The sequence below is a fragment of the Epinephelus moara genome, chromosome 18 (assembly GCF_006386435.1).
Source record: "Epinephelus moara isolate mb chromosome 18, YSFRI_EMoa_1.0, whole genome shotgun sequence".
NCBI classification, from domain to species: Eukaryota; Metazoa; Chordata; class Actinopteri; order Perciformes; family Serranidae; genus Epinephelus; species Epinephelus moara.
The window spans coordinates 2,452,248-2,467,989 of record NC_065523.1 but is presented as its reverse complement, the minus strand read 5'-3'; the positions used below and the strand labels follow the sequence as shown (position 1 = coordinate 2,467,989).

The 15,742-nt window shown below is 40.4% G+C and overlaps 1 protein-coding gene across 2 annotated transcripts in view; it reads right to left on the bottom strand.

The window, feature by feature from the left end:
* The window catches only part of trpm4a (transient receptor potential cation channel, subfamily M, member 4a), a 166,742-nt gene that overhangs the window by 30,358 nt on the left and 120,642 nt on the right, over window positions 1-15,742 (bottom strand). For both annotated transcript variants that reach the window (XM_050070235.1, XM_050070236.1), the window contains 4 exons: window positions 15,336-15,481; window positions 15,038-15,150; window positions 3,864-3,965; window positions 3,716-3,765 (listed from right to left, as the gene is read on the bottom strand). In XM_050070235.1, the coding sequence (XP_049926192.1) occupies window positions 3,716-3,765; window positions 3,864-3,965; window positions 15,038-15,150; window positions 15,336-15,481 (411 nt within the window). The remainder of the gene's footprint in view (window positions 1-3,715; window positions 3,766-3,863; window positions 3,966-15,037; window positions 15,151-15,335; window positions 15,482-15,742) is intronic.

The window sequence follows — 15,742 nt, the reverse complement described above, 5'->3', positions numbered from 1 at the left end:
TTCAATTCTCTCCACAACGGATATTGGAATTTCATAAATTGACAATGGCCACATTAACCTAGGATATAGCCCAAATTGCAAACACCACAACTTCAACTTTCCTGGAAGTTCTGATTTATCTATTCTATCCAATCCTTCAGCCACATCTTTTCTAAATTTCACCACCTGTTCCTTATCATTCAACTCTACATTGTACCACCTACCTAAGCTCTTTACTGACTATTCCCTAATTGTTGGGATGTCCTCATCATCTATGACAAACTTCCTATCACTTAACTTCTTAACTTAACTAGTGTAAATATCATTTCATCTATCCATCCCTCCTCTGCCACTAACCGGGTCTGGTGGCAGCATGCTAATTAGGGTTGGATGTGCCCAGAAACTTACAGAGAGAGGCATCCACGAGGCATCCTGATCAGTCCCCAAACCACAACAACTGGTCCTTATCCGCTGCGAGGGTCCTAAGGACAGAGGGATGTCGTATGCTGTAAAGCCCTGTGAGGCAAATTGTGATTTGTGATATTGGGCTTTATAAATAAAATTGATTGAAATTGATTGAATTGAGCTGAGGGTTGGAATGTAGATTGAACTGTAAACTGAGAGTTCTCAGCTCCCGCTTTACCGCAACAGCCTGGTACAATGCTCATATGACGTCAGACACTGCACACTTTGCTAATTTCCCAGTCCATCTTACAATTTCACATTAACAATGCCCAATTTCCTCACTTGGGACAGCAACTTGCTCCCACCTAAAGGGCACAATCTATTGTTTGAGTGCCATAGTCTAAGACTTGGTAGTGTTGAGCCAGCAAAACTTAATCTGCAAAAGAGATCAGAGATCCAGTCCTGAGGTCATCAAAACAGACACTCTCATTCAGCTGTATCTTGAGGTTCTGTTCATGAAAATCACCAACAAAATAGGTGACAAGGCACAACCCTGGTGGAGCCCAGGGGCTACAGGCAGTTTGTCTGTCTGTCAGCTCAAATTCTTGTCATACAAGGGCCAGATGCCAGAGAGTAATAGCCCCCATACTCCATACTCATGAAGCACCCCCCGCACGCACGCACGCACGCACGCACGCACGCACGCACGCACGCACACAAACACAAACACACACACAAACACAAACACAAACACAAACACAAACACAAACACACACACACACACACACCACAAGGGACATGGTAGAAAAGCCCATGAAGCCTGGATGGGGGAATTGAACAAAACCCCACTGACGAGTACTGTTTGTGTATTCTTTTAATACCACTGACAGAGCAAATGTGTTTTTTCCCTCTAAGATCATCACAAACTAGAAAAGCAAAGTTTAAAAAAAAGTCTCTAAGCTTGTGCAGTAATATCACTTTGGCATGAAGCGACTCTCCAGAGATTGAAAAATGCATTCACACATTTATGTCACAACAGTTTATTGTCTGTTGTACTGAAGGAATATATTTTCCAACTCCTTGCTAATTTTTCTTTTCTTTGCAGTTTTTGCAAGGGCGGCATGGACGTCGCTAGACCAGGGCATTCCCGGCTATAGCCCCAGATCTTTTGGGCTCAGCCCCAGATCTTTTAAGCTTCGGTTTTTTGTTTTTTATTTCTAATAAAGCACCTCGTTTCCAACCTCGTGTCCACGGCATGGCATGGGAGCACAACAGACAGCAGCGCACGCAGCACAGCAGCACACAACACACAACACACTCACTGTCACACCAGCTTACATGGCATATGCCCATATATGGGCAGTCAGAATAATAACTTGTTACAATAGAGTGTGCCAGGAAGAGAAAGTCAATGTGATTTTTGCATTGCGTTTTGGATTATGTCAGAAAATAAGCTCCGTGGCTAACACAAGTTTATGATACCTACAGGTTTTGTTCAGTGAGATAATCTTCACATAAGAACACCTTTCATATCGCATTTGAAGCTTAAATGCGATCGCCACAAGTAAAAAGCTAACATTAGGCTTTAACGGACTACATGACTACTCCACGGTCGCATGACTCTTGACGTCACCACCACTAAGTTTTCAACTGATTTCGGCCGCTTTCTTTTAAAAACATTGTATAATGGGGAAATCGGACTGTTTAAGCTAAATAAGAAGCTGTAATGGCGGACTGCCAGCACTCTCGTCTGTTCGGGGGTGATGACGTTTAATGTCCCCAACAGGGTTTGTAGTCGTATTGAGCAACTTGTTAGCAACCGCCTTTTTTACGACACGTAAAAGCTTCAAAATTCACAAGTAGGGTATTTACTGACGTGTCTTATGTCGTAGAACAAAACCTGAAACTTGCTTAAGCTTTAGTTAACCACAGACCTTATTTGAGGCATTTTACCAAAATCCCATTCAAAAAAACGTATTGACTTTTAGACGAGAGAACCGGAAGTGCTAAAAGTGCTAACGGAGTTCCGGGTTTACTGGCACACTCTATTTTCAAGTGCAACGTCAGTAGGCTACTCTGTATTACAATTGTATTTATTGTGCATACTGGTGGCCAGCACCGAGTCGCTGCGTTTTACATAGTCTTGTAGTAAGTATGGATATTAGATGATTTTTTTGGAAAAAAAACAAAAAGGCAGCAGGAGGAGAGCAAGTAGTATATCCCTAATGGTGTTCAGTATATACACATACAACTGTCCGTTTAGTTTTTTTCATTTATATCCCACTCCAAACTGACCACACACATCATCTAAATGTGAAGCAGATTTTCTCTTCTGTGCTTTGGAGGCTCTATCTCTGCAACAGATTGGTCGATTTGAGTGATTGACACCTTGTTTGATTCGTTAGAGCCAATAGAATGATGCTATACCCACCAACACGAGATTGACAGCACTGTAAGCCAGTCAGAGTCAGCAGAACCCGGCTGCTGTATGTGGTCATTGTAATGCTTCCCCCGGGGTCCTAACGCCCGCCATGTTAGGCCAGATTCATTTGAACACAAAACAACATGTCCGTTTACCAGGATGTACCGTGTTTTACCGGTAGAATGAACTTTTCATGGCAAAACAATAAAGGTAAGAGAAATTTTACAACTATCGTTCAGTGAAACGATTTCTGTTGTTGTTGTTCTTTGGCCTCTATCTCTCTGATGCTTTGGTGTAGCATGCTTTGGCAGATATGTGTGGAAAAGGCAGTCTCTGCTTTCATTTGAGATAAATGGCGTGTGTTTTGCATAACGTGGCGTCGAGTTAGAGCCCGAAATATGGCAAGTGGGTTGGCACATCGGTGCTGTATGGAGTTTGATTTGTTGTTATTCATTTAGTTGTTGTTTGAGATGTGTTTGGGGCATGTAGAAAGGGTTTATACAGCCTTGTAGCCCAGGCTCTGCTGTTTAATTTGATGTGCAACATCACTATATTCTTTGTGATTAGTGCATTGGTTCACACTGTGTTTGCAAAGTCGTTCTCAAAGTCCCCCAATTGGGGGACCTTCAGGCTTCACCAACAATTTGGGCAACCCAATAATAGAGGACGAGTGCTCATTCTTTGTCAAAATTCTCTGTCAAAATACGTCAAAATCACGGGTGTAACAGGGAATTATTCAAAATTTTCCCAGGTGAGAAACCCCCGGATACCCAGGTAAAAAATTGTACCTACTTCCGGGCTAAAGCCCCGGATGTTTTCAACTCCTAGCAACACCCCTGAAAGGCGGCATACCTACGAGAGTAGCCACTGAGTGCAAGTACCATCACCAGATTAGTGATTCGAACCCACCTTTCAGGTTTTCTTTTAGAGCACTGAGCTCTTCAGCTTCTTCTTCTTCACTGTGATCCCAAAAAAAGAACAAGGGACTTTTGTTACAACTGAGAAGGAAGACCATCATACAGTCCAAACCAATTTATGTTTGAATATTTGTGTTTACTTAGGTATAATGTCAGCAAGGGAGAAGACGGTGGCATCATTCCCATCCAGACTTTCAGTGTCTCTGTAAAAATGGACCTCCACAGACTCATCCTCTTGTTCTCTGTAACATGAACACACACAACTGGGCATGTTTTCTTTTCTTGTCAAACAATTGTAAAGAAAAACAAACAAACAAAAAAAAACCATATAAGTTTAGAGGGCAAAAAACTGTTGAGTTAAAAATAAGTTAGCAGGCTACAGGGCCTTTTTCCAAAATAAGACAACAGAGACCCCGGACTGTTAAGCAACTGAAGTCGTATATCAAAAAAGAATGGGAAAGAATTTTATTTTCAGAACTTCAACAATTAGTGTCCTCAGTTCCCAAATGCTTACTGAGTGTTGTTAAAAGAAAAGGTGATTTCACACATTGGGACACATGCTCCTGTCTCGACTTTTTGGAATGCATTGAAGAAATTAAATTTAGATTGAGTGTATATTTACAAAAAACAATAATGTTTATCAGTTTGAACATTAAATAGAATAGAATAGAATAGAATAGAAAGAACTTTATTCATCCCCTAACCCTAACTGAATATAGGTCAAAAAGAATTTACAAATCATTGGATTCTGATTTTATTTACATTTTACACAGCATCCCAACTTTTTTGGAGTTGGGGTTGTATATTGTAAAGGGGAATGACATTTTACAAATACGACAAAACAAACAAACAAAAAACAAAACAGGAAATCAATTAAAAAATATAGTGAAGCTTTGCAGATTGATACAGTTCTACAAAGAATCCTTACCGGAACGCAGTACATTGCAGCTAACTATTGTAGCCTTTCCTGAACCTCTGTTTTGTATGTTCTGTAAGTCAAGTTTAAGTAAGAAAAATCTCGACCTAAAATGTGACCTTCACTCATAGGATATGTATCCTCCTATGATTTGAAAATTATAAAATTTGTACTGTTCTTGTAGGATCAAAGGTGCACCTTTTTTACAGAATTCTTTTGAAATGGGAATTAAGATACTGCAACCACATGGAAAATATCCTGATTTTTAGAGATCTGCTGAAACCAATTTATAACTGGCTTTTATTTTCACATAAATTCCGAAGTTGCTGTTTATGCCTACAGGAAGACATTGATCACCTTGGTTACACTGAAGACAAACAGAAAGATGGAAAGATAAAAACCACCTCTTTTCCTGGCTGTTTACAGAATTACCCACCATTAGAATAGCCATTAGAATATATAGAAGAGTAAACCCACTTTCTCCTGGTAACCTTTCCATCTAACTAGTAATATATCTACCTCATCAGCTGCCACCACACCACTGCTCTTTGTTGCTTTATATATACATATACATATATCTATATCTATATATATATATATATATATATATATATATATATATACCACAATAAAGCCCAATATCACAAATCACAATTTGCCTCACAGGGCTTTACAGCATACGACATCCGTCTGTCCTTATGGCCGAGATCCACCGGGTGCGTCAGTGGCGCGACAAATCTGCAGCGCGAGTCCCGTAGCAGCTCGCCCCCCTGTTAATCAATTACAGCGGCTGCACCGGCAACAGGAGCGGCGCGACAACCCCCGTCTGCCGCACGACAACTCTCTATTTTAGGAGGCTCTTCTATTTTTGTCGGGCTACGCTCCCCTACGCGACCCTCCAGCAGATAAAAACTACATGAAATAGTGTGCTAAACGAGCACAATGTGTTTTTAAATGAATAAACCATTATCAGAGGTGATATGTGATGATTTTTTTTCATGCATTTACCCGTGTTTATCCGTGACATTGTGTAAATGTCCGTGGTGGACATTTGAAAGCGAGTAGATGACAAACAGTACAGTAAACTTGTAGATAACTCAAATATATGTAATAACTTAGGTGGGAAATGCTTTAACATTTCATGCAGCCTCTCGGCTCGGCAAATGGTAAACAACCCCACTGGCTTCTCTATGTGTCGCTTCCATACGCAGTCAGTGGAGCCCAGATGAATACGCTGCGACGCTACGCTGACGTGACGCTTACGTTTGCAGCCGGTGGAACCCGGCCGTTAGGATCCTCACAGCGGATAAGGAAAAACTCCTAAAAAAAAAAAAACAAAAACCTTTAAGGTAGTATGACTTTATAGGTAGTATGAACAGCACGATGTTCAGCACCACCTATGGAATGGATGTCTGTGTGTGGCATACTTGTGTGGATGTAATCTCTGATCTGGAGATCAGTTGATCTGTTCTGTACGACATCTATTGCACGTCTGTCCGTCCTGGAAGAGGGATCCCTCCTCAGTTGCTCTTCCTGAAGTCTCTACCATTTTTTTCCCCTGTTAAAGGGTGTTTTTGGGGGAGTTTTTCCTTATCCGCTGCGAGGATCCTAAGGACAGAGGGATGTCGTATGCTGTAAAGCCCTGTGAGGCAAATTGTGATTTATGATATTGGACTTTATAAATAAAATTGATTGAATTGAGATAATGGAAGAAGTGCTAATTTGGGAGCATACTTTTCTTTTAACTGATCGAAGGTGGAAAAAGTGTTATTGATACGAAGGTCTGCTATTGTGATGATGCCTTTATTTTTCCAAAGCCTAAACGTACTGTCAGTAAGAGAGGAGGGGAAGGCACAATTGTGACTAACTGGAGTACAGGCTGAAGTTTCCGGCAACTTGAATGACTTCCTTATCTGATACCAGATTCTTAAAGCACTAGTGACCATGAAGACATTGTTTGTGATAGTTGAAGGGGGACTGGTGGATGAAAAGAGGAGGGCAGGAAGAGAGCTGTTGGGGAGATCTTGTTCAACTGCAAGCCATGAGGGGGTGGAAACAGTGACTTTACCTGGATATGCGTCTTGGAAATACATCAGAGCTTTGCAGTTTGCCGCCCAATAATAGTGCAGGAAGTTAGGCAAACTGAGGCCTCCCATGAGTTTAGGTTTGGTTATATGTTTTTTAGAAATACGTTGAACTTTAAATCCCCATACAAAAGGCAGGATAATAGAATCTAATGATTTCAAAAAAACTTTGGGTATAAATATGGGTAAATTTTGGAAGAGGTACAGAAACTTGAGTGTCACCATTTTGATTGCACTGACGCGCCCCAATCATTGACAAAGGAAGCAATCTCCAGGTTTTAATGTCAGTTTTCAATTTTTCTATTAAATTCAATTTGTAAATAAGCTTGGGATCTTTGGGGATAGTTTAGTTTAGTCTATTTAGTTTCTAAAGGACAATATGCACTTACATTACTCATTCATAAGAATAAAAGATTTGTGCACCAGATTTAGCAGAGAAGCTTATTTCCATCTGTAGTCCTTAAAAACACATTAAAAAATCAATACAATAAGACAAACAGACCTAAAGTGCACCATGACCAACAAAGACAAACATAGCATAACATACAATCAACAGTAGCAAGTTCACAAAATACAATAGCGTAAGGTGCCAAAACCTACAACCAGAACAAAGTGCTTGCACGACAATAAAGTGCGAGATTCATCAACGTATAAATACATAAATACATATTACCTCAGCGACCATAAAATAAACCATCAGTTAATGCGACAGTAAGAAAACATATGTAGTCCTTAGAGAAATTACAATTGTAAATACCAACAATGGTAATTTATGCGATACAGAAAAGTTACAGACAGTTCTATACAGCAATAATGGTATTAAAAGACATCCGATTAAGTTTACCCTAGATGTTGTCACAGGTAGGCCTATACCGCATGTTTGCCAAGTTAAAAATCGTAGACAGTGTCACCAGGTTCAAGTTAATACTAGCAAGATTGAGTAGATAGGAGCCATTTAAAATATCTAGTTCCCCGACGGACATAATTGAGTGACGCACCGAGTCCCGTAAATCTCCGCTTTCACTTTGTGCATGGTGTGGGTTAAAATGAAAAAGAAAGTGACAAACACATAAGCCGTGAGCCTGCTCCGCCTCAAGCCGGTCGCGGCGCACCATACGCCCGCCGCGAGCCGTTCAGCACCGCGGACAGTTGGACTAATGGGATGTCGAACCAATGACATGGACCCCATGGCAAGTGAGCCTGACGAACCTGAAGACCCACCCGCAAACCTTAAGTCCTCCGTTCAGGAACACTTTGGTTTCAGGGTAAAATACGAAGATGGAAATAAACAAGTTGACAAGACAAAAGCAGTGTGCCGACACTGCAGAACAGCGGTCGGGTATGTACTTAGAAACACGTCTAACATGCTAATGCATCTAAAGCGACACCACCCGAGTTTGAACGTTAACCGGCACGACTAGAAAAAGCAATCTGGTGCAAACTACGATATCGTCGTCGTTTAAAAAGAAAAAGCGTTTCCCTGACCATCGCGCTAAAGAAATAATCAACGCCATTGGAGTTGAGTAAAATTGTTTAAGCTGCACTTTAGATATAAGCATGTTTTGTTTACTGCACTTTAACAAAGTGGGAAAGCCAAGTAAGTTCCTAGTAAAACTGAATCTGAGCAGGCTTTAAAGCTGACCAGCTGCACTATACTTTTTATTTTAATTGAGTAAAACTGTTAAAGCAGAAATGTATATTTATATTTTTCATTCAAAAAATGTGTTAAAAAAACAGCAGAATTTTATTTTTCACTTTTATATTTCTATTTTCATTCAAACAATGTGAAAAAGCAGGATTATATATATATTTGTTTCATTCAAAAATTGTGTAAAAAGAGTTAACTGCTGTGGTGGTATGTTTTAATAAGATTATCAATAAGTAAAAGATATTTAATAGTTGTCTATTTTTTTCATTACTGTACCGAAAAAAACCGAACCGTGACTTGTGTACCGAGGTACGTACCGAACAGAGATTTTTGTGTACCGTTACACCCCTATTATAACATTATAACTACTGTTATCATTTAATGCGGCCCTGACAGCGTCAAATTGTTAAGAAGTAATCTTTGTGATGTTATGTTTTCGCTCTCTCTGTCACTTTTTAAGTCTTTTTAAGGCTTGTCTCGGTCTGCACTTTAGTTTTGCTCAGTTTCTTATGTAGACTTATAGTTATAGAGGGGGGGCGTGTCTAATATTGCAATTTTGCTACTTTACTTTACTTTATTTGTTCTGATTTCTATATGAAACACATGTTGACACCATGTTCAAAGTTTATTTATTTACTAATTTTTAAGGCAGCTTTGACAATGCCTTGTTTTGGTCTGCACTTTAGTTTTAATCCTGCTCTGAATTTTTTTTATGTGGACTTATAATCAGTTTGTAATCTTGATATTTTTGTTTATTTGTTTTGATTGCCATATGGAACATATGTTGACAAATTATGGGGCAGTAACCAGGATCTTGTTTTAGAGAAATCCTCAGGGCCACTTGTGTGACTGTTGTTTGTTCATTATACTAGTTAGTATACACATGTGTGGGTGTGTATATACATGTTTATAGCTCTGTCCGTGAGCTATCTGTTAATAACTGTGGGACGGGGAAACATTAGGAGCTGGGACCGGAAGTGAGCATGCAGGTGCAAGGACGAAGCACCGTTGTGCAAAGGACACATATGACATGTTCAATGCTGGGGATACTCAGGTCTGAGGACTTGTTTATTTGTGTGTTTGTATGTATGCTTTTTTTTTTTTATTCCTCTCTTTTTTTCTCCTCTTTTTTCTTCTTTCTTTTCTTTTTTTCCGTTGTTTCTCTGGTGGTTGTTTTGTTCTCTTTTGTTGCTTTCACCCCTCTTCCCTTTTGTTGTTCCTATGGTCATCTTGTCAGTTTACCCCTTTCCAGCCCTCACATCATCTTCCTCCATTACAGTTATTGAATTTGATCAACTCTGTTACAACAAAGAGAGATGGCTAATTTAAACAATAATATCAGATTTATTTCGTGGAATGTTAAGGGGGCGAACTGTGCTACTAAAATTAACAGGATTATGACCCATTTACAGCATTTAAAGGGGGACATATTTTTTATTCAGGAAACCCACCTTCGTAACAGGGAATTGGCGAGAATTAAAAAAAGCTGGGTCAGCCACTTATTTCATTCTAAATTTAATCAAAGAACCAGAGGCACTGCCATCTTGATTCGCAAAAATATAATATTTGAACCATCTAAAACGGTAGCGGACCCTGATGGCCGCAATGTTGTTGTATCCGGTAGACTACAGGACACGCCTGTTATTCTAGCAAGCGTTTACGCTCCAAATTGGGACAATGACCAGTTCATAGCCAGACTTTTTACATCCTTTCCTGATGTTGAAAACCACTATATTATCATAGGGGGGGATTTTAACATGGTTCAGGATACTGACCTCGATAGATCTTCACCCAAAATGTTACCCTTGTCCAAAGCGGCTAAGACATTAGACATCTTTACTAAACGGCTTGGGCTGTCCAACCCATGGAGACACAAATTTCCCACAAGTAAAGCATTTTCCTTTTTTTCTCATGTACATCGCACATACACCCGCATAGACTTCTTTCTCCTAGACAATAGACTACTTCCAAAAGTTCACTCTTGCAGCTATCAGAGCATAGTCATATCCGATCATTCCCCAACCTCTCTAACTTCCCTAAGCACTGGAGATTTAACTCTACATTATTGGCTGAGGACTCGTACAAACAATTTTTACACTCACAAATTGTATTATTTCTTGAGATAAACGACAGACCGGACATATCTAGGGGAATACTCTGGGAAGCCTTAAAAGCTTATTTACGAGGCCAACTTATATCCTATGTTTCCCAGTTGAAGAAAACTGAAACATCCCATATGGCAGATTTACTGCAGAAAATTACTGAAGTTGATAACAAATACTCAATTGATCCCAACCCTGACCTTTACAAAAGGCGCCTTCAACTTCAGGTAGAATTTGACCTTGCCTCCACAAATAAAGCTAAAACACAGTTACTCCGGTCCAGGCAACGCTTCTTTGAATCAGGAGAGAAGGCCGGTAAACTCCTAGCTCACCAGGCCAGAGCAGAGACTGCTTCTAGAGCGATTCCGGCTATTAAGTCGTCATCTGGCGAGGTCCTGTTGGACCCAGAGGATATTAATAAAACATTTGCCAGGTTTTGCTTTGAACTATACACTTCAGACTCCCCCCAAGACATAGAATACAGTATTTTGGACAAGATTAGTTTTCCCAAAATTGACATTGATCTCGCCAGGGACCTAGGCAGGCCCATATCTACTATGGAAATACAGGAGGCAATCAAGTCGCTACAAAGTGGCAAATCGCCTGGCCCAGATGGCTACACCGTGGAATTTTACAAAACATTTTCCACTCTTCTTTCTCCAGTTTTGCAGAGCATGTATAATGCTGTAATATGCTTGACCCAAATACTCCAGAGGTGATGGTTTCACTTGACGCAGAAAAGGCCTTCGACAGGGTGGAATGGAGGTACCTCTTTGAAGTCATGCGGAGATTTGGCCTTGGGGCAGATTTCATCTCTTGGGTTAAGTTACTGTACTCTGCCCCAGTGGCATCAGTGCAAACAAACAATATGCAGTCACCCTCTTTTCCCCTTCAGCGAGGTACAAGACAGGGCTGTCCGATGTCGCCATTACTGTTTGCAATTGCGATAGAACCCTTAGCCATTTGGTTACGTGCAGACGAGGGCTTCAAGGGCATTAGGCGGTTTGATACTACACACAAATTATCACTTTACGCTGATGATCTACTACTGTACATATCGAACCCTGTCACATTACTTCCTGTTGTTCTACATATCTTAGAACAGTTTAGTAAACATTCTGGATACAAACATCTTAGAACAGTTTAGTAAACATTCTGGATACAAACTTAACTACCAAAAGAGCGAACTGCTACCGTTTAACTCATTGGCAGGACAGATCCCACGGTCCCTTGTCCCATTTAAATAGGCAGAGGGTGGGTTTCGGTATTTAGGTATCTTCATAGCAACTTCTATGTCTGACATTTTTGGTAAAAACTTCACCCCTTTGGTTAAAAGAATTGGGGACGATTTGGATCGCTGGTCCTCCCTGTCTCTGTCTCTGGCGGGCCAAATAAGCTTGATTAAAATGATTACTCTACCCAAGCTCTTATATCCTTTTCAGCAGATTCTGGTACTTATTACGAAAGCATTCTTCGCTAATTTAGACAAGATGGTCTCCAAATTCCTCTGGGGGAACAAACCTGCTCGCATCTGGCAGTCAATTCTGCAACTTCCAAAATGTAGTGGTGGACTCGCCCTGCCAAACTTCATTCAGTACTACTGGGCAGCCAACATCCAAAAACTCCCATACTGGATGGGTGGCAATCCTGACAATTTACCTGCTTGGGTTTACTTGGAGAAGGCGGCCTCCCAAATCTCTTTACATTCCATGTTATGCTCCCAGCTACCCCTTCCCTCCACATCCGTTACAAATAATCCGGTTGTGTCTAATTCTCTTAAAATATGGGGTCAATTTAGAAAACATTTTGGTTTGCATAGACCCTCCAGTCTTGCCCCACTACTTAACAATCATGGCGTGGAGTACAGATTCAGCATTTCGAACTTGGTTTAACAACGGCATAGTAACTGTTAATGACTTATATACAGATGGCATTTTCTCATCTTTTGCAGAGCTCTCAACTAAATACCATCTACCCAACTCTCACCTTTTTCATTTTTTTCAAATTAGAGATTTCATTAAAAAACAGTTTCCAGAAAAAAAACAGTTATGTGCCCGCCGTGGGCTAATCCAATGCAAAATTCTACATAGAATTCACTATACTAATGCTAGATTGTCCAAAATATTTCCTGATGTCCGTGATTCCTGTAACCAGTGCAAACAATCACCTGCTAATCACATTCACATGTTCTGGTCTTGTCCCAAATTGATAAATTATTGGTCAAACATATTTGAAACAAGCTTGGCTTATGGTGTGGTCATTACTCCCAATGCTCTTTCGGCTATCTTTGGTGTTCCCCCCAACGCTGGCTTCCCTGCTGCCGTACAACGAGCTCTGGCCTTCACGACTTTGTTGGCCAGGCGCTTAATTTTGCTTAGGTGGAAGCACATTTCTCCCCCAGGACACAATCAATGGATTAAAGAAGTTATGTATAACATTAAACTTGAGAAACTTAGATTTTCCCCCATGGGCTCGATAAGGAAATTCCAGGATACCTGGAATCCTTTGCTGAAATATATTGACCTCTTACACATTATACCAGACCCAGAAGAGGATTGATCAACTACCCATATCATCTTCCTTTTTGACTCTTTCCCCCTTGTTTTATTTCATTTCATTTTATTCTATTTATTTAATTATTTATTTACTTATTTTATGTTATTTTATTTTATTTATTTATTTTTGGTGTGTTTGTTTACTCACTTGTCTCTATGTGCCTCATGACCTGAGATGGGTGAAGGTACGGGGGTGGGGGGTGGGAAACCGGGTTTGATGTTTAAAAATTGCCTGTTTCACTTAACACTGTCTGTACACTAATGACTGTTGAAAAGCTTTGAAATTCAATAAAAAGAGTAAAAAAAAAAACTAAAAAAAACCACATTTTTATTCCTTGGCTTTTAACTCGGTGTGAGAGCCGCATTCCTCTGTAACACGTGGTCTTTGTTGTCGTGTGTTATTTCTTGTTGTGTCTTAGTCTGACTGTAAAGCACTTTGGTCAACTGCTGTTGTTTTTAAATGTGCTCTATCAGGGCTTGACGCTAACTTTTTTCCCAAGGAGCACATGTGCTCCTAAGTTGAAAAAGTAAGGAGCGCACAAAGAACTTTAGGGGCACAATGTAAATTGATCAAATAATGTGTTTTCCGTAATAAACGTGATGCAAATAAACATTTACATGCAAAATTATTTAATGAATTTGTATACAAAAAGGTAAAATGTACAGAAAGGTAAAATCATCAAGTTTTGAAAAAGTATTGCAATTTAATTTTGTCTTTAATGTTATTATCTTATATATATTATCTTTGCAATATGATTATCTTATATAATGTTATTACTATCCTAAAACATTCTCCAGGTCCTCTGAAACTCTGCAGGACTTATTTCCACCCTGCCCAGCAGCGGTACCGTGGCGAACGGTCCCTAACTCCGGGGAGAACGGAGCAGGCTTCCCCGGAGGTCCGCCGCTTTTCCCGGTCCCTCGTCTCCGCCACACTTTGACTTATTTCAACCCAGCCAACAGCCTGTCCGTGGAGAACGGTCCCTAACTGCGGGGAGAACAGAGCAGGCTTCCCTGGAGGTCCACCGCTTAACCCGGTCCGTCTCCTCCACACTTTGACTTATTTCCACGCTGCCCAGCAGCGGTAGCTTGGAGAACGGTCCCTTGCTGTGGAGAGAGGGGAGAGGGCTTCCCCGGAGGTCCGCCGCTTAAGCCGGTCCGTCTCCTCTGCCACACTTTGACTTATTTCCACCCTGCCGACAGTGGGACTTATATTCATTGTGCTAACAGTGGCTTTGAAAACCACCCATAACCGTGTCAAACGGGGAAGAGGGAAGAGGGAAGGCGGCTGGAGTTCCTCCAACATTTGCGGTTAGATTATCATATTTTTTTAATGACAAAAATATAGGCTGCTTCGGCTGATTTTTTATGCGCACATGTGCCCCTAAATATTTTTTACAGTTCGCACACACCTATTTTTAGTTGCAAATGCGAGTGAAATGCTCGCACTGTCGAGCGCTGTCTATAAATAAATTTTGATTGATTGATTGATTGATCGTTGATTATTTTGTGAACCAAGCGCAGATCAGAAAAGGTGATTAGATTGTTGAAGCTTAGCATATTGAATTTAGTGAGAATATTACAGTGGTGATACTGTACTGTACTGATTTCTTGTCTAGGATTTTGAGAGCCTGACTGTATAATGTTTTAATTGATTTTTGGGCAGTTTGACTTGCCTGGGACCAGCATGGCATGCAATAGCTCATATAAGACAAGATCATAGCATTCATGTAACACATGATAAAATCTTGGGGAAATGCAAGCTTTTCACTAGAAAGCATAAAGATTCCAAGAATCCTCAAAGGAACCAGTTCAAGAACCAGAGCTAATTTGGTATGAAAGAGGTATAAGAGTGCTAATTTGAAATCTCAGTTTTGCTCAAATTACAATTTTGGCCAACAAAACCAAAAAATAAGCCCTGAAATCAGAATGGAAACACATAGTAAACACACAAAAAAAAAAATACACAATAACTACACTGCAAAGTACAAAGTCAACACAACACTGACCTGAAGCTGATAAGCTCTGTGAAGAGGAGTGGGGGCAGGAAGAAGGTAAGAACCAGTTTCCAAACCTCAGTACTTCTCTCCATGTCACCCCACCAGATCTGAGACAGCAGAGACTACAGCAGAGAGCAGCAATGTCACCACAACAGTTCCCACCCAACTTTACACTGACTGATCATATTCATTTACACAATCTACATTGACATCAAATGTCATATTACTATTTAAAGCATAGCTTGAGCCTGGTATTTTTACCAGTCAGTTCAATTCTGCTGTTGTGGCAGAAGACTGGCATCTCTACCTGAACACCATCGTGGCTGAAGAACAGGCGGGCATCAGCTGCAGTGGCCATCTGCAGGCACGTAGCTCCACCCCACACTGGAGACTTCCTTATAAGGAGAGTGAAGGAGCGACTCTCGCTGTTCTGGTAACACTCACCAAATACATCTGAAGACAAATACGACACAGAATACACACATTATCATCTTTATTTTTTCTTCTTTATAGACCAGGGCAGCTGTGGCTCAGAAGGTAGAGTGGGCCACCGGTAATAATAAATAATGTATGTACACTGAACAAAAATATAAACACAACACTTTTGTTTTTGCTCCCATTTTTCATGAGCTGATCTCAAAGATCTAAAACATTTTCTATACACACAAAAGACCATTTCTCACAAATATTGTTCACAAATCTGTCTAAATCTGT